Here is a 22985-nt window from a genome sequence, read left to right on the forward strand (position 1 = left end):
CCACCCATGCGCCCCGTGCCTTTGCCTTTGAATAATCAGGTTTGAGATGCGGGATACAAGCCTTGGTTGCAAGTACAGTTGAGAGGCATCAGAATATAAGTACAAGGTAGCTATTGATGAAGCAGGGTGAGTGTAGGAATGTGGATGAGCGAACCCAATACCATAAATTAAACAATTGTCACTGTTTTGTGATGTTTGCTTTTGAAGCATATTAAACTTGTGTACATAGTTGAGGCTGTTTTTTCTTTACTATTAGTATCATAAGAGTTAGAAGTTTTGTTAATACTTTAATATTTGTGTGGCTGTTTTCCTGAAGTCTTGGAAAAACTATTTTTTCTACCTGCTATAAATTTTGTACATTCGGTTTAAAAAATCCTATTATAGGGATAATGATTGAAATTGCAAAAATTTTTATGACTTCCAGATTACTTTGTTTTTGTTTATTTGTAGTTCCTTCCTTCATTTTTGACATTTGTTGAACATTTGCTTTGTTTCACTTGACATTGTAGGTATTTCACAGAGGTTTGAAAAGATTTCACTAGATGTTTATTATTTTCTGTATTTTCTTTTATATTTTATCTGATGTTCATGCACTCATTGCATGATAATGAATGTATTTTAATTTGTGCTTTAAAGGAGTTTATAATCTAGTGGGGTAAACTAACCGCAGAACAGTGCATGAATATACAAACCAACGTGTTGTTACCAAGTGCTTGAGGTTACAGAAGTTGGAACAATTGATTTTAGGGGTGAGGGGGATAGGAAAAGAACACTGAGGAGGCGTGTCTAAAACAGAGAAACGGGCATGACATTAGAGGTAGCAACGTGAGTGGAGGGCAAGTGTGGAGGTGCCTTGTATGGATGGAGAGTGGTCCTGAATGGGGGCAGGCTGCATGGGAGGAGTGCCGGGAAGGGTGCCACAGGGCCGTGATAGATATAGATATAGATATAGATGTAGATATAGATATAGATATAGATATAGATTTTTTTAATTGTCAAAGTATAGTTGACATACAGTGTTGTGCTAGTTTCAAGTGTACAGCACAGTGATTTTTAAAAAATTTTTAATTCCAGTTAGTTAACATACAGTGTTATATTAGTTTCAGGTATACGATATAGTAATTCAGCAATTCCATACATCACTCAGTTCTCATCATGATGAGCTCTTTCCTTCATCCCCATCACCTATTTAATCCATCCTCCACACCCATCTCCCCTCTGGTAACCATCAGTTTGTTCTCTGTAATTAAGAGTCTTTTTCTTGTTTTATCTCTTTCTTTCTCTCTCATTTTTTCCACAACATAGTGATTTGACAATTCTATGAATTACTCAGTGCTTACAATGATGAGTGTAGTCACCATCCATTACCATACAATGTTATTACAATATTATTGACTATATTCAGTATGTTGTACTTTTTATCTCTGTGACTTATTTATTTTATAAATGAAAGTTTTTCTACCTTCTTAATTCCTTTCACCTGTTTTGCCCATCCCTCCTTTCTAGCAACCACCAGTTTGTTCTCTGTATTTATGAGTCTGTTTTTGTTTTTTCATTTGTTGTTTTTTAACATTCTTTGTGTAAGTGAAATTGCATGGTTATTTGTCTTCTTCTGATTTATTTAACTTCAATAATGCCCTCTAGGTCCATCCATGTTGCAAATGGAAAGATCTCATTCTTTTTTCTGACTATTATTACATCATACACACACACACACGTACACACACACACATAATACATACTTGTATGTATGTACCACATCTTTTCCATTCATCTGTTGATAGACTGCTTTCATATTTTGTCCCTTTTAAATAGTGCTACAATAAACTTAGGGGTGTATGTATCTTTTTGAATTAGTGTTTTCATTTTCTGTGGATAAATACCTAGTAGTGGAATTACCAGATTAAATGAGAATCTATTTTTAATTTTTTTGAGGAACCTCCATACTGTTTTCCACAGTGGTTGCCTATTGGTTGCACCTATTTACATTCCCAGTAACAGTGCATGAGGGTTCCCTTTTCTCCACGTCTTCACTAACACTTGTTGTTTCTTGTCTTTTTGGTAATAGCCATTCTTACTGGTGTGAGGTAATATCCCATTGTGGTTTTAGTTTGCGTTTCCATGATGATTAGTCATGTTGAGCATCTTTTATGTGTTTGTTGGCCATCTGTATGTCTTCTTTAGGAAAATGTCTATTCAGGTCCTCTACCCATTTTTTAATTGTTTGTTCTTTTTGGTGTTGAATTGTATAAGTTCTTTTTATATTTTGGGTATTAACCCCTTATAATAAGGGTATTATCCCCGTATTGGGTATATCATCTGCAACTATCTTCTTCCATCCAGTACATTGTCTTTTTGTTTTGTTGATGGTTTCCTTTGTTGTGAAAAAGCTTTTTATTTTGGTGTAGTCCCAGTAGTTTATTTTTGTTTTTGTTTCCCTTACCTGCAGACACGTATTCATAAATATGTTGCTAAGGCTGATGTCCATGAGATTTGTGCTTATGTTTTCTTTTAGATGTTTTATGGTTTCAGGTCTCACATTTAGGTCTTTAATCCATTTTGAGTTTATTTTTATGTATGGTGTAAGAAAGTGATTCAGTTTCATTCATTCGCAGGTAGCTGTCCAGTTTTCCCATCACCATTTATTGAAGACACTGTCTTTTCCCCATTGTATATTCTTGCCTCTTTGTCATAGATTAATTGACCATGTAAGCACAGTTTTATTTCTGGGCTCTCTATCCTGTTGCATTCAGATCTGTATGCAGATCCATGTGTCTGTTTTGTGCCAGGACCATACTGTTTTGATTAGTATAGCTTTTTTTTTTTTTTTAAGATTTTTATTTATTTATTTGACAGAGACAGACAGCCAGGGAGAGAGAACACAAGCAGGGGGAGTGGGAGAGGAAGAAGCAGGCTTCCAGCGGAGAAGACTGATGTGGGGCTCGATCCCGGAATGCCGGGAATCACGCCCTGAGCCGAAGGCAGATGCTTAACGACTGTGCCACCCAGGCGCCCCTGATTAGTATAGCTTTGTAGTATACCTTCAAATCTGAGATTTGTGATACCTCCAGCTTTGTTCTTCCTCAAGGCTGCTTTATCTTTTTGGGTTATTTGTGGTTCCATATGAATTTTGAGATTGTTCTAGTTCAGTGAAATATACTATTAGTATTTTGATAAGGATTAAATCTATAGATTGCTTTAGGTAGTATGGACATTTTAGCAATATTAATTCTTCCAGTCCATGAGCATAGTTGTGTCTTTATGTTTGTTTGTATTGTCTTCTGTTTCTTTCATCAATGTCTTACAGTTTTTAGAGTATAGGTCTTTCACTTCCTTGGGTAAATTTACATCTAGATAATTTATTCTTTTTGGTGCAATTGAAAATGAGATTATTTTCTCTTTCTACTAACTGTTGTTAGTGTACAGAGATGCAACAGATTATGTGTATTAGTTTTATATTCTGCAACTTTACCGAATTCCTTTATTGGTTCTTACAGTTTTTTGAGGGAGTTGTTAGGGTTTTCTATATTGAGAAATGTCTGCAATGGTGACAGTATTGTATCTTTCTCACCAATTTGAATTCCTTTTATTTATTTTTCATATCTGATTGCTGTGGCTAGGACTTCCAGTACTATGTTGGATAAAAGTGATGAGAGTGGAAATCTTTGTTTTGTTCCTGATCTTAGGAGAAAACTCTCGGTTTTTCACCATTGAGTATGATGTTAGCTATGGGTTTTTCACTTATGGCCTTTGTGGTATGTTGTGGTATGTTCCCTGTAGATCCACTTTTATGTTGTGGTATGTTCCCTGTAGATCCACTTTGTTGAGAGTTTTCATCATTAATGGATGTTGTATTTTGTCAAATGCTTTTTCTGAATCTGTTGACATGATGATATGGTTTTTATCCTTTCTCTTGTTAATGTATCACATTTTAAATTTTTTTTTTTAAGATTTTATTTATTTGACAGAGAGAGAGCACAGCACGGGAGAGTGGCAGGCAGAGGGAGAGGGAGAAGCAGGCTTTCCACTCAGCAGGGAGCCCGATGTCGGGCTCAGTTCCAGGACCCTGGGATCATGACCCAAGCCAAAGGCAGACACTTAACCCACTGAACTACCCGGGCAACTACATTTTTGAATTGAACCATTCTACATCCCATTTGAGTGTGGTGAATGATTTTTTTACTGTGTTGTTGAATTTAGTTTGCTTAAACATTATTGACGATATTTGCATCTATGTTCACTAGAGATATTGGCATATAGTTTTCTTTTCCTGTAGTGTCTTTGTCTGGTTTTGGGTCTGGGTAATGTTGGCCTTGTAGGGTGTATTTGGGAGTTTTCCTCCCTCTTCTGTTTTTGGAATAGTTTGAGAAGAATAGGTATTAAGTCTTCTTTAAGTGTTTGGTAGATTTCACCAGTGAAACCATCTGGTCTTGGACTTTGTTTGGTGGGAGTTTCTGATTACTGATTCAGTTTTGTTATTATAAATGATGTGTTCAAATTTTCTACTTCTTCATCATTCAGTTTTGGAAGATTGTATGTTTCTAGGAACTTATCCGTTTCTTCTAGGTGGTTTTGTTGGTATATAATTTTTCATAGTAATTTCTTATAATCCTTTCTGTGGTGTTGGTTGTTATTTCTCCTCTTTCATTTCTCATTTTATGTATATGAGTTCTTTCTCTTTTTTTATTTGAAGAGTCTGGCTAAAGGTTTATCAATTTTGCTTACCTTTTCAGAGAACCAGCTCTTGGTTTCATTGATCTTTTGTGGGCTTTTTGTCTTGATTTAATTAATTTTGCTGTGATTATTTCCTTCCTCATATTAACTTTGGGCTTTGTTTGTTCTTTTTCTTCCTAATTCTTTAGGTGTAAGTTTTGATTGTTTGAGATTTTTCTTGTTTCTTGAGGTAGGCCTGTATTGCTGTACATTTCCTTCTTAGAATTGCTTTTGCTGTGTTCCAAAGTTTTGGATCATTGTGTTTCCATTTTATTTGTCTCCATGTATTTTTTATTTCCTCTGATTTCTTCATTGACCTATTGGTTGTTTAGTAGATGTTGTTAAGCCACCATGTGGTTGTGTTTTTTTTCTAGTTCTTTTCTTGTGGAATGGTTAGCCTACAATGACTCTCTGATTTACAGATCTGAGGAGTTTAGAATTTGGCAACTTAAACTTTCTATTTTGTTTTACTTCATTTTAACCATTTATTATGAAAATTTTCAATCATAACCAAAAATAGAGAAAATGAGTTCTCAAGTACTCATCACTCAGCTTTAGTAGTTATTAACTCATAGCCATCTAATTTTGTATATAACTCCCCTCCCCACTCTTATATCTGCTGTCGGATATTTTTGAAGCAATTCCCAGACATCATTTTATTTCACTTGAACCATTGAAAATGCTGTGTTTGAGTTTCACCTGTGCTTTTGTGTCTATTTATGTCATAGACATTAGGTCCAGTTCTTTGTATTTGACTAGGTCTTTTCCCTCTTGACCATGGGGTTTATTGAAAACAAAATCTGCTCTTTAAAGAAGATGGATTCCAGTATTCTTCCCAAAGATCATCAGCTGTGTATACCATATTCTTTTTGCCATTTTCCATTTGTTGTCAGTGGTTCTAGCGGCAGACCCCAATATATGGCAAGAAAAAGGTGTTCCCATTTTGGTACTCAATGAGCTGACAAAAGAATTGGTCTTGGAACAGTGGTCTGTTTACTGGAAGTTCTGCAGAATGGCAAAGCTGTAATTTACATTAACCCCTGGACACATATTAATTGGCAAGTTTAAAGGCATGATGTAATTATGTTTCCTTTTGCTAAAAAACTTAGAGAATAGAGAAACCCACTATGAAACAGACTTTAGACAGCAGGCCATGTGGCATTGGCTGTTGCTGCTTGCTATATTGGTTAATATCATGAATAGGCATAAGCAGAAAGTAGCTAACAAGTAATATTGTAAGGAAAGTTTTTAGGGGATCATTAATATATCTTTTCCTAGGACATTTGCTCATCATCTCTTTGGACCTAGCACACGGCCATTTTCCTGATCATAAAAGCAGGGTGTGATGTATGTGCTCATGAGTGCTCCTGCCTGGGCCTGTGTGTGTGCACTGAGTGTTTGGTGCAGCCTTTCTGACTACTGACCTCTATACCCCTACTTCTGTTGACTGATAACTGTTTTTGATTCGAAATCTTTATAAAATTTGTAAAGATCTAAGTAGGGAAGCATAATGTCAACACTGTTTTTTCTCTAGGGAGTCTTTCATTTCTGGGAGTCTTTCATTTGGCTTGCCGAGAAACAGTGGTCCTATTAATAGTGATTTCTCAGATATGTTTGTTGCAGTGTTTAATGCTTTTTCTTTCCTCCAGAGATAAAAACGAGACTGAACTTTTTGGTGTTCTTCTCTAGCTCAGCCTCAGCTCTGTAAATGTCCCAGTTGAGAAAATATTGATACTGCTTGTTTGAAAATTAGCGAAATAGAGTTTTAGGTAATGGACAAAGGCCTGTGTGTGTGGGTGCACGTGCAGGTGCTTTTGTGTGTCTTTGTGTGTGTGTGTGTGTGTGTATGTGCATGTGCATAGTGGTTGAATATATAAGGGTAATGGTCAGACCAGCTTTTGCTGTACTTTCTACTTAAATTATAGGGCTACTTTTTTAAAAAAAAGAATGAAGAGAATTCATATCAGGGTGTGAGTAGAGACCTCATTTCCCCAGCGTCTCTCTTCTAGAGCAATGTACTTCCCAGTTCAGTTGGTTTACCGATGCTTTCTGAAGACTCAGTGTACAACGTGTGACCTCATGCTCTGTTATGCGCGCTGTGGTAGGGGATGAAACCTAGACAAGGACTCTGAATTTCTGAGCTTAAAATTTTCTGGAGTAAATAAAATATACATGATAAAATTAAAAGCGACCTTTGAAGAATGAGTAAGATTTAGAGAAGTAATGAGGAAAAGGTGCTGTTAGGTCCTCTACGTGTGTATCTATAAAATGAGAACATTGGATCAAATGATCTAAAGGCCCCTCTTAGCACTGATGCTGTCTGATTCTGTGATTCTTCAAATTAAGAAACATGCAGAGAAGGAAAAGTAGACTTCATGAGCTTAGTGAAAAGTATGAGAATGTTTCCGGGAAAGCCAAAATCTCTTTCTTTTCAATTTTAATAATCCTTACAAGGTCTTTGACCACCATCTTACTTGATTTCAAACATCTTGAAGGGGATAAAGAACATACTTTTTTCTCCCTAATGTGTTGGGGAAGACAATATTTGATTTAAAATACAGTAAAAATGAAAATTTGAAAAAAATCCAAATTGTGTTGACACAGTTATCAAGTATGCTTGGATATGTAGCATTATCCCTTCATTTTAGTCCTTATGAAACTTCTAATTTAAGAGTTGTCTTTTCAGTTACTTTGAACAATAAGAAATATTGTCCTGACCTCTGTCAGTGTTATTTTTGATGCCTATAGAGATTTCTTGACAAAATCAGTAGAAAAAGAGAAATTTAACACAGATTTAGTGTTGGATGTCTTAAGCCTTTTCAAGACTATTTTGAAAAACAATACTGGGCTGTGAGCAGAGGAATGATGTGTTCTGACTAAATTTAAAAAGATCCCTCTGGCTACTGAGTTGAGAATAGTCTCTAGGGGACAGGAGTAGAAGTAAGGATACCTTTCCATACTCTCGCTAAGAGATGCTGGTGGTGCAAATGAAGTGTTGAGAAGTGGTCGGATTGTGACTGTATTTTGAGGATAGAGCCAACAGATTTTTTAAAAATCAGATTTGGATGTAGGGTATGAGAAGGATATGAATCAAATATGTATTAAATGCTTTAAAATCAAGCATATCCCACACTCAATATTCCACACGCTTTGACCTAGCAATTCCTCTTTTAAAAATTTAGCTTAAGAAAATAATTACATGTGCAAAGATGTTTGTTTATACGAGAATATTTATCACGGTGTTATTCATAGTCATGAAAGCTTAAAAACAAGTAAATAATAACAGAAAATTGAACAGATAAATGTTGGTAGATCTGTAAGCAGAAAGAGTTAGGGGCCCCCAGAAAAATAAAGATATAACCTTTGTGATACTGAGAGGCCATTTTAAACCCCCAGCCATTCCCCTGACCCATGATCTGTGCCCTACTTGCCCAAGCACACTTCTTGCAGAACTTTTTTGGAGATCAGAATTACAAAGAAATGCAAAACCCTAAGTAGTTAAGTTTTTTTGTTTTGTTTTGTTTTGTTTTTTTAAGATTTATGTATTTTGGAGAGAGAGCTAGCACAAGTGGAAGGGGCAGAGGGAGAAGGGAAGAGACTCTCAAGCTGACTCCACGCTGAGCTCAGAGCCCAGGCAGGGCTCGGTCTCACGACCCTGAGATCATGACCTGAACCAAAATCAAGAGATGTCACTTAACTAACTGTGCCACCCAGGCCACCCCAGTAGTTAAGAATTTTAAGGGAACAAAGGGAATGCAAAAACTTAAGTCTCTACCAGGCCCAGGAAATAGCCTAACCATATCAGAGACAATAAATCAGTGGTACAAAATTCCAGTGCTGTTTCATAAGCAAGCGAAGCCCTGCATTCCTTTCCTGAGATAAGGAGCCCCCAAGCCCCATCCAGTTTATACAAGTTCTCAGAGCATGCGCATAGCCCCTTTGACAGTTACCTCTGCTTCCTTGTAATGTTAACGTCTCCATCCTAGGAGGAGCACCAGCTTCAATAACATAACAGAGGATGTATGTATAGGCCTGTTTTCTAAGTAAGAGAGTACCCACATTTATATGTGATGACAGAGCTTCCCTTTCTGAATATTTGTTCTAACCCTAAATAAAAGGAACCCACTCACCCCTACTCAGGGATTCACTGCTTTGGAAGTTATTCTTCATGATCTCCTTATTTGCTGCAAATAGTTTCTCTGACAACTCCACTTTTGGTGTAGTCTCTACCTTTAACTTACCGAGGAGCAGACTCAGATTAGTTTGGTTATAGATCCTTTCAGTAAAGTATTATGCAGCCATTGAGATGCTTTTATAAGTATGTTTCTGGACACAGAAATATGTTGATATATTTACAGTTTTTGGCTTTTTATGTATTTTACTGAGAATTTGGGATATTTTAATGTGAAGTTATCAGATACTGTTGGTTGCTACTATAGTAACTTAGTGGTTTTGTCATGTTAGCTTTTGGTTGGTGAACATTTTGTATCTGATATGTGCTTGGGGAAGATTTGGTTTATTAATATCTTGTTTTGTGCAATTGAATTTTAAATTGTTGCTCAAGTAATTTTTGAAAGAAGACTCATTTATCACATAGTGAAGTCAGAAGTTGGTAAGTTAGGGCGCCTGAGTAGCGCAGTCGTTAAAGCGTCTGCCTTCGGCTCAGGGCGTGATCCCGGCGTACCGGGATCGAGTCCCACATCGGGCTCCTCTGCTAGGAGCCTGCTTCTTCCTCTCCCACTCCCCCTGCTGTGTTCCCTCTCTCGCTGGCTGTCTGTCACATAAATAAATAAAATCTTTAAAAAAAAAAAAAAAAAAAAAGAAGTTGGTAAGTTAAATGTCATTTACAAGACATATAGTACTAAATTTTACCAAAAAGCTTTGCCATTTTCAAGTGATTTCTTAGTGATTACTGCTCTTCTCTCATACAACATGCATTATGCATCTGCCACCCTACAGACAAATGAAATGTGCTAGAGGAATCATTCCTGTATAACTATCCAAAATGAAACCAACCATTATTAGAGTTAATTGCTTCCCTAAGAGCACTTCTCTTTGCTTCACTAAGTAAGTTTTGTTTGCATTGTTCAGATTTATTATTATTTTTTATTTTATTTTATTTTTTTAATGATTTTTTATTATATTATGTTAGTCACCATACAGTGCATTGTTCAAATTTAAATGAATTTTTATTTAATCTCAGGGTTCATAAAATGGAAAACATGAGATAATTTTTCTGGGATCATTTCTTTGCTCTTCTCAGTAAAATCCATTATTTATTTAATGTATACCTATTACCACTGAATTTATCACCACTAAATAATATTTGATCAGAAGCATTAATTGGAAGATTCAGAATCATAAACTCTCCTGTTTTTGATCTTCAGTCATCTTTTTTCCCCGTCCCCCACATTTCCTCTCAGATTTCTCTTGATTAATTTTTTTTGTTTTAAAGATTATCATCCAGTAATATAGACTTTTTAGTGCATAGTTCTGTGAATTTTAATACATATATTGATTTGTGGAACAGCTACCACAGTCAGGACACAGAATAATTCCATCATCCCAGAAAACTTTATTGTATTATATCCTTTTAAAGTTACAGTCTTCTGGGGGCTCTTGGTGGCTCAGTCAGTTCAGCGTTGGCTTTTGGCTCAGGTCATGATCCCAGGGTACTGGGATCGGCCTGGCATTGGGCTCCCTGCTCAGTGGGGAGTCTAGTTGTCCCTCTCCCTCTTGTTCCTCCCACCCCGCTCATGCTCTCTCTCTCACTCACTCTCTTTCTCAAATAAATAAATAAATAAATAAATAAATAAATAAATAAAATCTTAAAAAAAAATAATGTCACAGGCTTCTGGCATCTAGTGAGCTGTTGTTTTGCCTTTTTTTTCCTTTTTTTTAAAGATTTTATTTATTTATTTGACAGAGAGAGAGAGACAGCCAATGAGAGAGGGAGCACAAGCAGGGAGAGTGGGAGAGGAAGAAGAAGCAGGCTCCCAGCAGAGCAGGGAGCCCAATGTGGGGCTCCATCCCAGGACCCTGGGATCATGACCCGAGCCGAAGGCAGATGCTTCACTGACTGAGCCACCCAGGCGCCCCTGTTTTGCCTTTTTGAGACTATTTTATGAATAGAATTATTTTGAGACTGGCTTCTTTCATTCAGTATACATACTGTCTTTGGGATTCATCCAAGTTGTTGTGTGTATCAAGAGTTTGTTCCTTTTTATTGCTGAGTAGTATTCCAGCAATGGATTTACCGTAGTTTATCCAGTTTACACATTGAGGGACATTGTGTTTGTTTTTAGTTTTTGGTGATTATGGATGGAGCTGCTATAGACATTCATGTGCAGGTTTTGTGTAAACATAGATTTCATTTCTCTAGGATAAATGCTCAGGAATACAGTTAATGGATTGTATGGTAAGTATATGTTTACATTATTAGACTCTACCAAACCCTTTGTCAGATGTGGCATTGTGCGTTCCCAGAAATGTCTGAGTCCAGTTACTCCTCATGCTCATCAGCACTTGATATTGTCAGTGTTTTTGTATTTTAGCCATTCAAATAAGTGCATAGTGGTGTTGTTTTTTTTTAACACGATATTATTGAAGTGTAACCACATACCAAAAAATTCTCCACAATCTAGGTTTCAAAAAGAAACTGTGTAGTAGTCACTTTCATCTTCCCTTTCCCTTTAGCCCCAGGCAACTACTAATTTTTCTGTCTGTATAGATTTGCCTGTTTTGGACATTCATATAAATGGAATCATGTGATCATTTATGAGTTGCTTTTAATCAGTTAGCATAATGTTTTCAAGGTTTGTCTATATCAAATCGTGTATCAGTACTTCAGTCCTTTTATGGCTGAATAATACTCTGTTGTTTGGATATACCATATTTTGTTTATACATTTGTCAGTTGGTGGACATTTGGGTTGTTGCTATTTTTTAGCTATAAATAATGATGCTGTGGCACAAGTTTTTCTGTGAGCACATGTTTTTAGTTCACTTGGGTAGAATTGCTGGATCATACGTTAGTTCTGCATTTAACCTTTTGAGGAACTGCCATACTTTTCTAAATTGGCTGCACCATTTTACAGTCCCACCCACTAGCAGTATATGAGCAGTATATATTCCAGTTTCTCCACATCTTCATCAATACTTGTTATTATCTTTGTTTTTGATTGTGGCCATCTAGTGGGTGTGAAGTGGTTTTAATTTGCATTTTCCTGAAGAAGAAGAATATTGAACATCTCCTGTGCGTGTTAACCATTTATATATCTTCTTTGGAGAAATGTCTATAGAGATTTTTGCCCATTTTTAAAATTGGGTTATTTGTGTTTATTGTTGAATTATAAAAGTTCTTTATATATTCTGGCTATGAGTCCTTTATCAGATATATGATTTGTAAATATTTTCTCCCATTCTTTGATTTATCTTTCAGGATGATGTTCTTTGGAGCACGAATGTGTTTAATTTTGATGAAGTCTAATTCAACTGTTTTTAATTTGTTTCTTGTACTTTTGGTCTTGTATCTAAGAAATTGTGGCCACAAAGATTTACACTTCTGTAATCTTAGAGTTTTATAGTTTTAGCTCAGACATATAAGTCTCTAGCTCATTTTGTCTGAAGTTTTGTGAGCCAGGTATTCAGCTTCATTCTTTTACATGTGGATATCCAGTTGTCCCTGTACCATTTGTTGAAAAGGGTGTTCCTTCCTCACTCATTTGTCTCAGTACGCTGTCAAAAATGAGTTGACCACATCAGAAGATGCTCCACATCACTCATGATCAGGGAATTTCAAATCAAAACTACAATGAGATATCACACCACACCTGTCAGAATGGTTAAAATAAAAAAATATGTAAAAACAAGAAGTGTTGTCAAGGGTGTGGACAGAAAGGAGCCCTATGCACTGTTGGTGGGAATGCAAACTGGTGCAGCCACTGCAGAAAACAGTATGGATGTTCCTCAAAAAGTTAAAAATAGAACTGCCATAGGACCTAGTAATCTCACTACTGGGCACTTAATCCCAAATTACAAAAACAAAACAAAACAATTCAAAGGGATACATGCACCCCTATGTTTATAGCAGCATTATTTACCGTAGCCAAGATAGGAAGGCAGCCCAATGGCCATCAGTAGATGAACGGATAAAGAAATGGTATGTGTGTGTGTATACACACATACACACACACACACACACACACACACACACACACTGGAATATTACTCAGCCATAAAGAACGAGATATTGCCTTTTGCAACAACATGGATGGAGCTAGAGGGTATAATGCTAAGTAAGATAAGTCAGAGAAAGACAGATACCATATGATTTCACTCATGTGTAACTTAAGAAACAAATCAAATGAACAAAGGAAAAAAGAGAGAGAGAAACAAACCAAGAAACAGATTCTTAACTACAGAGAACACACTGATGGTTACCAGAGTGGGTGGGGATGTGTGAAATACGTGATGGGGCTTAAAGAGTGCACTTGCCATGATGAGCACTGAGCAATGTGTAGAATTGTTGAATCACTATATTGTACATTTGAAACTAATATAACACTGTGTTAACTATACTGGAATTAAAATTAAAAACTTAATGCAAAAAAAGAAAACTCACTTGACCAAAAATGTAAAGGTGTATTTCTGGATTTGTAATGCTATTCCATTCATTTGTATGCTTGTTTTTATGCCCGTGCTGCATTGTCTTCATTACTGTAGCTTTGTAGTAAGTTTTGAGATTGGGAATTGTGAATATTCCAGCATTGTTCTTTTTCAAGATCGTTTTGGCCAGAATGAGATTGTATAAACCTAAAATAGAATTAGTAACTCCCTGCTTAAAGTCTTTAAATCAGTCACATCTGATTGCATCTATCATAAAATTTCACATCCCTAAACTGATCCACAAGATTTATGGTCTGACCACTGCCCATCTTTCCAGTTGCATTATTCACCCACTTTTTCTCTTGCTTTACCCTGCTCCTTAAGAGCTTTAAAATGGCTTTCCATTGGAGGACTTTTGTGTGTCCACTTGCTTTTGCTTAGAATGTTCTTCCCTTCACTTTACCTAATTCTTATTCGCTGTTCAGATCTCTACCTAAATGTCATTTTTTAAAGATAGTCTCTCCTTCTTATTTGAAAAGATTTTATTTATTTATTTTTGTGAGAAGGAAAGAGAGAGAGAGAGCGCACGTGTGTGCACGCACACACACATACACACAAACAAGTGGGGGAAGGGGTAGAGGGAGAAGCAGACTCCCTGCTGAGCAGGGAACCCCATGCAGGACTCAATCCCAGGACCCTGGGATCATGACCTGAGCCAAAGGCAGACACTTCACTGACTGAGCCACCCGGGCACTCCTGTCCCTATTATTTAAAAAATGTCTTTCTTTTCTCACTTAGAAGAGTAACAAACGTTCATTATAGCAAGTTTGAAAAATAAAGAATGGTGACTACTAGGAAACCAGAGGATAAGCATTTAGTGTGATAGAGACATCTGATGCCAGGTTGTTATTTGATCCTTTGGTCCTTATTTCCTTTGAAAGTCTACAGAAGTATTCTCTTCACATTTGAAATTGAAGGATATTTGAAATTGCCAAAATGTGTCCAGATTGGGTTTATTGTCATTTATTTTGCTTAAAAATGTTGGTCCTTACATCTACAGAAAGTTTTTTTCCACTTCAGCAATGTTTTCTTCATTTGTGTTTGTAATATAATTTTCGACCAAAATGTTGTTATTCTAGTAACATTCAAAATGTTACTATTCTATTATTCTTAATTTTCCATTCTATGTATTACTCTCTTTTCTTTCCATTGTTTTCTTTTCTTACCACCTGCCCCTTTTTAAATTGAATACTGGTAGAACATCTTAAGCGTTTCTTTTATATCATGGATACAGTTTTCTGTATAGATACTTCAATGTTATGTTGCTACCAATGTTCTTTTTTGTGTTTTTGTTTTAGAGAGAGCGCAGGGGTGGGGGAAGGAGGGGCAGAGGGAGAGGGAGAGAGAATCTTAAACAGGCTCCACACCCAGAGCGCAGCCAATGCAGGGCTTGATCTCACGACCCTGGGATCATGACCTGAGCCGAAATCAGGAGTCAGACACTTAGGGGCGCCTGGGTGGCTCAGTCGTTAAGCATCTGCCTTTGGCTCAGGTCATGATCCCAGGGTCCTGGGGTCAAGCCCCACATTAGGCTCCCTGCTCAGCGGGACGCCTGCTTCTCCCTCTCCCACTCCCCCTGCTTGTGTTCCCTCTCTCGCTGTCTCTCTCTCTGTCAAATAAATAAATAAATAAAATCTTAAAAAAAAAAAAAAAGAGTGGGACACTTAACCGACTGATTCACCCAGGTGCCCCACTTCCAATGTTCTTAATCATTGCTTTTTTCTTTGCAGTCTTTTCTTATTAAGTTGATCCTTTAATCTCAACCTATTCGCACTTGGTGGTTCTTTGATGTAGCTTTACAGTACAGTACATTGCCTGGCATAGTAATATGTGTTCAGATATGCAGCTAAAAGAATGAATATACGAGTAGACAAAAACCAGATCTTGGTGTATCCTACTAAGATTATCAAAGATAAGACTATCAATGATAAGACTATCAAAATATTTTTCTAGGAAAGTTTTCTTTAAAAAAAAAAAAGAAAACCAAAAAACCCCAGCTGTGTTGAGGTATAACTTATATACGATAAGATTTCCCATTGTAAGTGTCCAATTCAGTGATTTTTAGTGGATTTTATAGAGTCGTGTAGCTGTCACAACAGTCCAGTTTTAGAACATTTCCATTACTGCAGAAAGTCACTTCATGCCTATTTGTCATTAAATTCCTGCTTCCACCCTCTGCTTTCTGTCTCTAAATTTGCCTTGTATGGACATTTCATATAAATGTATGCTGATAGAGCTGGTCAGATACACACACACACACACACACACACACACACACTTAAAATTGTTTTTATTTTTAAGCATGGCTTTCTAGGGGTTGCCTTCCTGACAGCATAGCTTAATGGACAGTGGTTGTGCTCAAACGTCTTTTTTTTTTTTTTTTTAAAGATTTTATTTATTTATTTGACAGAGATAGAGACAGCCAGCGAGAGAGGGAACACAAGCAGGGGGAGTGGGAGAGGAAGAAGCAGGCTCATAGCGGAGGAGCCTGACGTGGGGCTCGATCCCATAACACCGGGATCACGCCCTGAGCCGAAGGCAGACGCTTAACCGCTGTGCCACCCAGGCGCCCCTGTGCTCAAACGTCTTAAAGACAGTACGACTTTTCCTCTGCCAGTGGATCTGCATGTGGGTAGAGGAGCACATTCAAAGTTCAGGGCATTTTCAAATCTGCACTGGTGTTTACTTTCCTCTTATTCCTTTCATGTCCCTTCTTTTTTTTTTTTTTAATGTTTTTTTATTATATTATGTTAGTCACCATACAGTTCATGTCCCTTCTTTGCCTCCGTGCACCTCTGAGTTGGCATTGAGCTTGCCAGTTCGTCCTTCTTGCTCACCTGCTACCTGGCACATCACTTACACTGAGAGCACAGCTGAGCGTGTGTTACTCACCTCTTCAAACTGAGTGCTCTCCCTTTGATCCTGGCAGCAAAGCCACCGGTCTTTATAGTTTGCCCTGCCTTGCCCTGCTCTGCGGAACCTCTGTCCTGCTGAGTGGGTGGATGGTGGAGTGGGAATAGTCTTCGGCAAGAATGCCACAGACTTTCATTGTTCTTACTCAACATTTAGCAGTTTTCAAGCCTAAATGCTACTTAGGTTGTTTTATTCCTTTGGCTGATTTCCAGAGGACTGCAAGGGTTGTCCTTTTCATCCTGCTTTTAATTGGTTTTGGGGGAGAATTGCCTACCTTCTCACTAGTCCATAGCGCGATGTTCTGCCTCTTGGAAGGTGTTCTTTTTTTAGTATAGCTAGTCATTTCCCCAGGTGTACTTACTATTAGTCAGGAGACATATGAAAGGGAGAAATTTTAAGGAATTAGCTCCTGTGATTGAGGTGCTGGCATTTTTAAAATCCATAGAGCAGTCTAGCAGATAAGAGTTCATGTTAACCTTCAGTCCAAATTCTGCAGGGTAGAAGGCTGGAAATTGAGGTAGAGTTTCCATGTTGCTGTCTTGAAGATAATTCCTTTTTCTTCAGGAAACCTGTCTTTTCTCTTAAGGACTTCGGTTGTTGAACGAGGCCTATTCATATTATGAAGGATAGTTTGCTTTAATCAGAGTCTGTTGATTCACTTTTTTATTCAATTGTTAATCATATCTAAAAAATGGCTTCCCAGCAACATCGAGACCAAACCAGTGTTTGGTGTTTGACAAACACTGCGCTCTATAGCCTACCCAAGTTGACGCATAAAATTAACCATCACACCTCCTCACTGAGGGTTCAGGGTACATTGTTTTAGTCTAGGTGTTGTCTGATGGCTGTGTGCTTCACTGTGTGTATCCTTGCTCTGCAGCTAAACTAGCGTTTCCATAATAGGCGCATTTTACAGTTACATATAATATGTATATTTTACGTAGTAGATATGTTTTACATACATGCTTTTGCTTCTGCACATCCACATCTTTGGTCATGTCTGTCTTCAGCTTAGAAAACTGTGTGTCTAAATCTTACCTGTCCTTCTGAAGACTAGATCACAGACACACATGCATCCTTGTCTTCGCACACTGTTCACCAGCTCTCCTGAACAACTGGTCACCTAAATATGCGTTGTTCTGTCATGTCATCGTGCACAGGAACTCGCACACAAGTTCCTGCTGCTTAGACTACCCCTCCCCCTTATTTTCTAGGAGGCTTTTATAGCTTCCTCTGGCAGACTTACGTGCTTCTTTTCATTATACTCTCATTGTCCCATTGGCTCATTTCTACTAAGGCACAGATTGTATTTTGTCATTGTTTGCATATCTGTCTGTCCGTGAGACTTTGTTTCCTGAGAGCAGAAGTCACTGCACTGCTGTTTTTTTCAAAGCTTATCCTCAGCCAAGCCCAGGTATCTGGCCTGTAGTATCTAAATAAATAACTTGCGGGATAAATAAACTAAATCTTTGTTAAAGTTTTGGGAGTCATATATTTCTTCTGCAATCTGTCTTTCAAGTAGAATGTAGAGATAATGACTTCTTAGGGGTGAAGCAAATCTGAGTATCAGTGATGAGCCTTGGGTTAGACTCCAAACATACTTGGGCATATTAAATATTTTCATGACTTACTGATAGGAATAGTTTTATTTTTCCATTCTGCGCAAGGTACATGGCTTCAGAATTGTTACATTAAGAAAAGCTGTTTCTGATTAGAAATGATTTCTTTTTGCTTGCATTTGCGTATACTTGTGTTCTAAGAATATCGCAGTATCTAAGACTGCTTCAGCTTCTTTCTAGCTAAAATATAATGGTGGTCACTGATGACTAAGTTATAAACAATCTTTTTTTTGGTAAACAGTCTTAATGGGATGATAAAATAATTTTTTCCTTTTCCCATTAGATGTTGATCCTCTTTCTGCGGTAGAATCTCCATGGCCTGAACATTTTCTGAAAATTATTTCGAGCAGACTATCTGTTTAATAACAAGATAACCACATCAAGATGGTTGGAAAACTGAAGCAGAACTTACTATTGGCATGTCTGGTGATTAGTTCTGTGACTGTGTTTTACTTGGGCCAACACGCCATGGAATGCCATCACCGAATAGAAGAACGTAGCCAGCCTCTCAAATTGGAGAGCACAAAGACCACTGTGCGAACTGGCCTGGACATCAAAGCCAATAAAACCTTTGCCTATCACAAAGATATGCCTTTAATATTTATTGGAGGTGTGCCTCGGAGTGGAACCACACTCATGAGGGCCATGCTAGATGCACACCCCGATATTCGCTGTGGAGAGGAAACCAGGGTGATTCCCCGCATCCTCGCTCTGAAGCAGATGTGGTCACGGTCAAGTAAAGAGAAAATACGCTTGGATGAGGCTGGTGTCACTGATGAAGTGCTGGATTCTGCCATGCAAGCCTTCCTACTAGAAATTATTGTTAAGCATGGGGAACCAGCTCCTTATTTATGTAATAAAGATCCTTTTGCCCTGAAATCCTTAACTTACCTTGCTAGGTTATTCCCCAATGCCAAATTTCTCCTGATGGTCCGAGATGGCCGGGCATCAGTACATTCAATGATTTCTCGGAAAGTTACTATAGCTGGGTTTGACCTGAACAGCTATAGAGACTGTTTGACCAAGTGGAATCGTGCCATAGAGACCATGTATAACCAGTGTATGGAGGTTGGCTATAAAAAATGCATGTTAGTTCACTATGAACAACTTGTGTTGCATCCGGAACGGTGGATGAGAACACTCCTAAAGTTCCTTCATATTCCGTGGAACCACTCAGTATTACATCATGAGGAGATGATTGGGAAAGCCGGAGGAGTATCTCTGTCAAAGTGAGTAGATGTTATTATTATTTTTCTTTACCCTATATACAAGTAATAAATCTGTGTGTGTGTGTGTGTGTGTGTGTGTGTGTGTGTAAACTACAGCTCTTTTTTGGAATAGATAGGACTTCATCAATGAGTTTTTAAAAAAATTCTCTAGCCAGTTCATTATAGACCCTTTCATTTATTTAATTCATTTGTATATTTATGAATTGTGGCCTTTTTAATTTTTTTGGTGGAAGCAAGCCCAGTTTATCGCAGTGAAAGTTCTTTTTCACAGACCTCAGACCTTAATGTCCATCATTCAATTTTAGTGACTCCTGATTTCTAATTTCTACATATTTTTATTAATAAGGATAGTTGGCTTTTGTGTGGATTAAGGTTAATATGAGAAGCATCTCACATGTTGGTAAGCAAGTGGTGAATTCAAAGCATTTAGGAATTTTTAGTGATAGAGAAAAATAAAGACTATCTAACCCAGCCCCTTCATTTTACAGGTAGAAAGACTGAATCAGAAAGTAAAAATGATTCACTCAAATTTAGATGGAAAGGTCAGTATTAGAGTCCATGCCTTGGTCTCAGAGGGTTAGTGCTGTTTTCCATGATATTTTATAACATGTAGTACTTTTGTCATCTGATGGATCTTGATTTTTGCAAAAGGGTAGAGAGCTCCACAATTTGGAAGCTTAATCCATAATCCGTATAGGAAGTTCCTTAGATTCAAATACTTCTAAAACCATTGCATTTTTTCCCCCTTTCTTATGAAGTGGTGACTGGGGTGCCCTGACTTGATCTGACAATGTGATTTGATGACTTATATACCTAGAATAAGGATACAAAAATGAAACTACTGTTAAATTCAGGTAGCATTTCCTTATGGGGAAAAGTTGGGCGTAAGTTTTATTTATTTTTTTTCATTTATAAAAGTGCTGTGTACCCCCTGTAAAAAAAAGAAAGAAAAGATAAAACCGTGTACTTCTCCTTTAGGTACCCTGCTTCCTCTTATGAAGGAATGTCTTCTTGATTTCTTTTTTCAGTGTATAGAACTTGTGCAGTGAGTATTGATTCCTGATGTAGATAATTTGAAAGGAACAGCTGCGTTTCTGCATTTAGCTTACAGGGTATTGATTATAAATTATTAGGTATTATCACTCTACTGGCTCTGGGTTATTTTTATTGATTCAAAGAAAATTATAGCCCTAGCTGCTGGCATCATAGTTTATTGTTCTTTCCAGAAAATAGACCATAACTAATTTCTAATCACCTGTATTCCTAGGTAAGCATATCAGTCTGTGTGCTTGTATGTTGGCCCAGATATTCTCATGCTGGTTCCTTCAGGTGGTATAAAATAAGCCTGTTAGACCCTCCCTCCCCATCCCCAGTCTGTCCAAGTAAGGATTAAGGCGATAATGCTCAAGGTAAAGCCCCAGTTTGGGGCCGTTATGGACAGAGTTGCTAAGATCATTCCTGTACATTACTATTGGTGGTCATAGCATTAATTTCTCTTGGGTATATACCAATGAGTAGAATTGCGGGATCGTAGGGTAGATCTGTATCTCTATATTTGCATGTCCTTAACAGATACTTGTTTTCCACAGTGGCTGTACTGTTAGTGTATGGCTATACTGTACAGGAATGTGTTCTAGTTGCTTTGCATCTTTGCCCACACTTGGTATTCTGAGTCCTTTTAATTTTCGGGAAGGTACAAGTATTTTTTTTAGACCTAAAAATGAAACAAAATAACAATATTTGAGCTCTTTTTTGAAACAAATCTTCCCAGAATTCCAGTATAAAACAGATAAAAGCAGAGCTACATGGGTTGAGGCAGGCCTAATCTGGGCTGTACTGTGTCTTTTGAGACTGAGTCCCTGCTCTCAGAGCAATTGGGAGATAAAGCAGAAACATAGAATTATTCCATTAATAATTACCAAGTTGGAAATATTCCATGTTAGTTGAAAGTCATGACCATAAGGAATTCATAGCCCAGAGTCAATCATCTGTGTGCTGTGCTTTGCTTTCCATAAATATTTTTATCCTGGGAAAATTGTTTAAAATAAGTATTTTAATACTTATTGTGGTATTATTTAGCAGTAAAATACTGAAAATATTTAGGTGGTTTTGAAGGCTTGAAGATATCACCAGATGGCTCAGGAATATATGCAGAAATTGTTGAAGACCGTGATAAGGAAAGTTTTCACAGTTCTACCTGCCCTGTTTTATTAACTATGAAAGTTAAGCTTTTTTTGCTGTGCTTAGGAATTTTCAGTTACTTTCAATCAGAGAGGTACCTCTTGCCTCCCTGGTCAGTTCCAGTTACAGTGGGAGCATAAGGTAATCACCTGCTAGCATATGTAAGAGTTCCTCCATGAAAGAATTTGGTGGAAGAAAGCATTTTTTCATTCTGGGGTGGTTCAGGGAATCTTCATTAGAGACTACTGTATATGAGCTAAGCTTTCTTTAAAACTGAAAATAAGGGGCACCTGGGTGGCTCAGTCGTTAAGCGTCTGCCTTCAGCTCAGGGCATGATCCCAGGGTCTTGGGATCGAGCCCCACATTGGGCTCCCTGCTCCGCTGGGTGCCTGCTTCTCCCTCTCCCACTCCCCGTACTTGTGTTCCCTCTCTCACTGGCTGTCTCTCTCTCTGTCAAATAAATAAATAAAATCTTAAAAAAAAAAACTGAAAATAAAAGCAAAGTTTTTAATGAGTGGGGAAGGGATAAAAACAGATTGCTTTGGCTGGCTGATAAGTTTGGTTCTGTATTAAGGTACAACTATAGAATTTTAGGTGCACTATTTATCCTTGATGTTTTTAGATAGTCATTTCAAGTTCAAGTAGTAGAGCTAGTTTCTCCAGTGATTGAAGTTGTAACTTTAATGTCTTGAAATCACTCTAACAAATTATTCACCCATCCTCTTCAACTTCATATTAAATCGAGCTGCAGTCTTGAATACGATGGCTCCAGAAATGATACAGAACTCGCTGATCTCTTTATTTCTTCCAGACTAATAGAGTTGAAAAAACTGAAGCATTTCTAAATGTCTTTTTGCCTTTATCTTTCAAGAAATGTTTGTATAGAAAGGGAGGGGGGTCACATTTTAAGGAAAATACCTTATGCACATGGGTAGATTCTCCAAGTGATTGACTACGGCAGTAGGAGTTTGCTGATCAGAGAATGGTATCTACTGCCTGCCTACTTCTCAAATAATTGGAGTAGGAAGTGGAAATAAAGTTTGAGGCTATTTCACTTTGTCTCATGAATTGTGGAATTTTTGTGGAATTTCAGTCATGTCCATCTGGGAACATTCAGGAAATTACTAGTGTATACAGCATCGTTCCTGCTCTTAAACTCATTAACATACGATGAAATTACCTGGAACAAATAAAAATCATCTGTAACAATAACAAAAGAGTGCACCATGATATACTTAAGAATGGCTAAAATACAAAAGTGACCACGGATCAGTAAACAAGTTTACTAGGTGAAAAGAGCAAAGCCAGAAAAACAGAACATTATAATGGTAACCCTTAAACAGAAGCAAGTACAAGAATCACAACTACAATTCAGAGAGCTGTCTGTCCTTGGGGCAGAAAAAAGATATACAACTATTAAGCACAAATAGGTTAAAAGGAAAAATACAGTAGCAGTGGTAAGTACAAGAGAACAAATAAGAATACAATAATTGACACTCTGAAGCTTCTAGTAAGTTAAAGCAGAAAGAAAACTAGAAATCAGATCCAGAACAAAGAAAGTATTAACAAAAATACAACTGAGTAAAATTTAAAGATCTAATTGGCTTTATTTATTAATTCATGAATCAGGCAGTATCCCATCTAGCAAATAGTGGGGGACCCCC

The 22985-nt window shown here is 37.4% G+C and overlaps 1 protein-coding gene across 2 annotated transcripts in view; it reads left to right on the top strand.

Moving 5' to 3' along the window:
* Positions 1-22985, top strand: part of TPST1 (tyrosylprotein sulfotransferase 1) — a 219223-nt gene that overhangs the window by 87061 nt on the left and 109177 nt on the right. For both annotated transcript variants that reach the window (XM_057314963.1, XM_026515918.4), the window contains exon 2: positions 18195-19140. In XM_057314963.1, coding sequence (XP_057170946.1) covers positions 18296-19140 — 845 coding nt within the window. In that variant the 5' untranslated portion in view covers positions 18195-18295. The remainder of the gene's footprint in view (positions 1-18194; positions 19141-22985) is intronic.

This window comes from Ursus arctos, unplaced genomic scaffold, assembly GCF_023065955.2.
Source record: "Ursus arctos isolate Adak ecotype North America unplaced genomic scaffold, UrsArc2.0 scaffold_2, whole genome shotgun sequence".
Lineage (NCBI taxonomy): Eukaryota > Metazoa > Chordata > Mammalia > Carnivora > Ursidae > Ursus > Ursus arctos.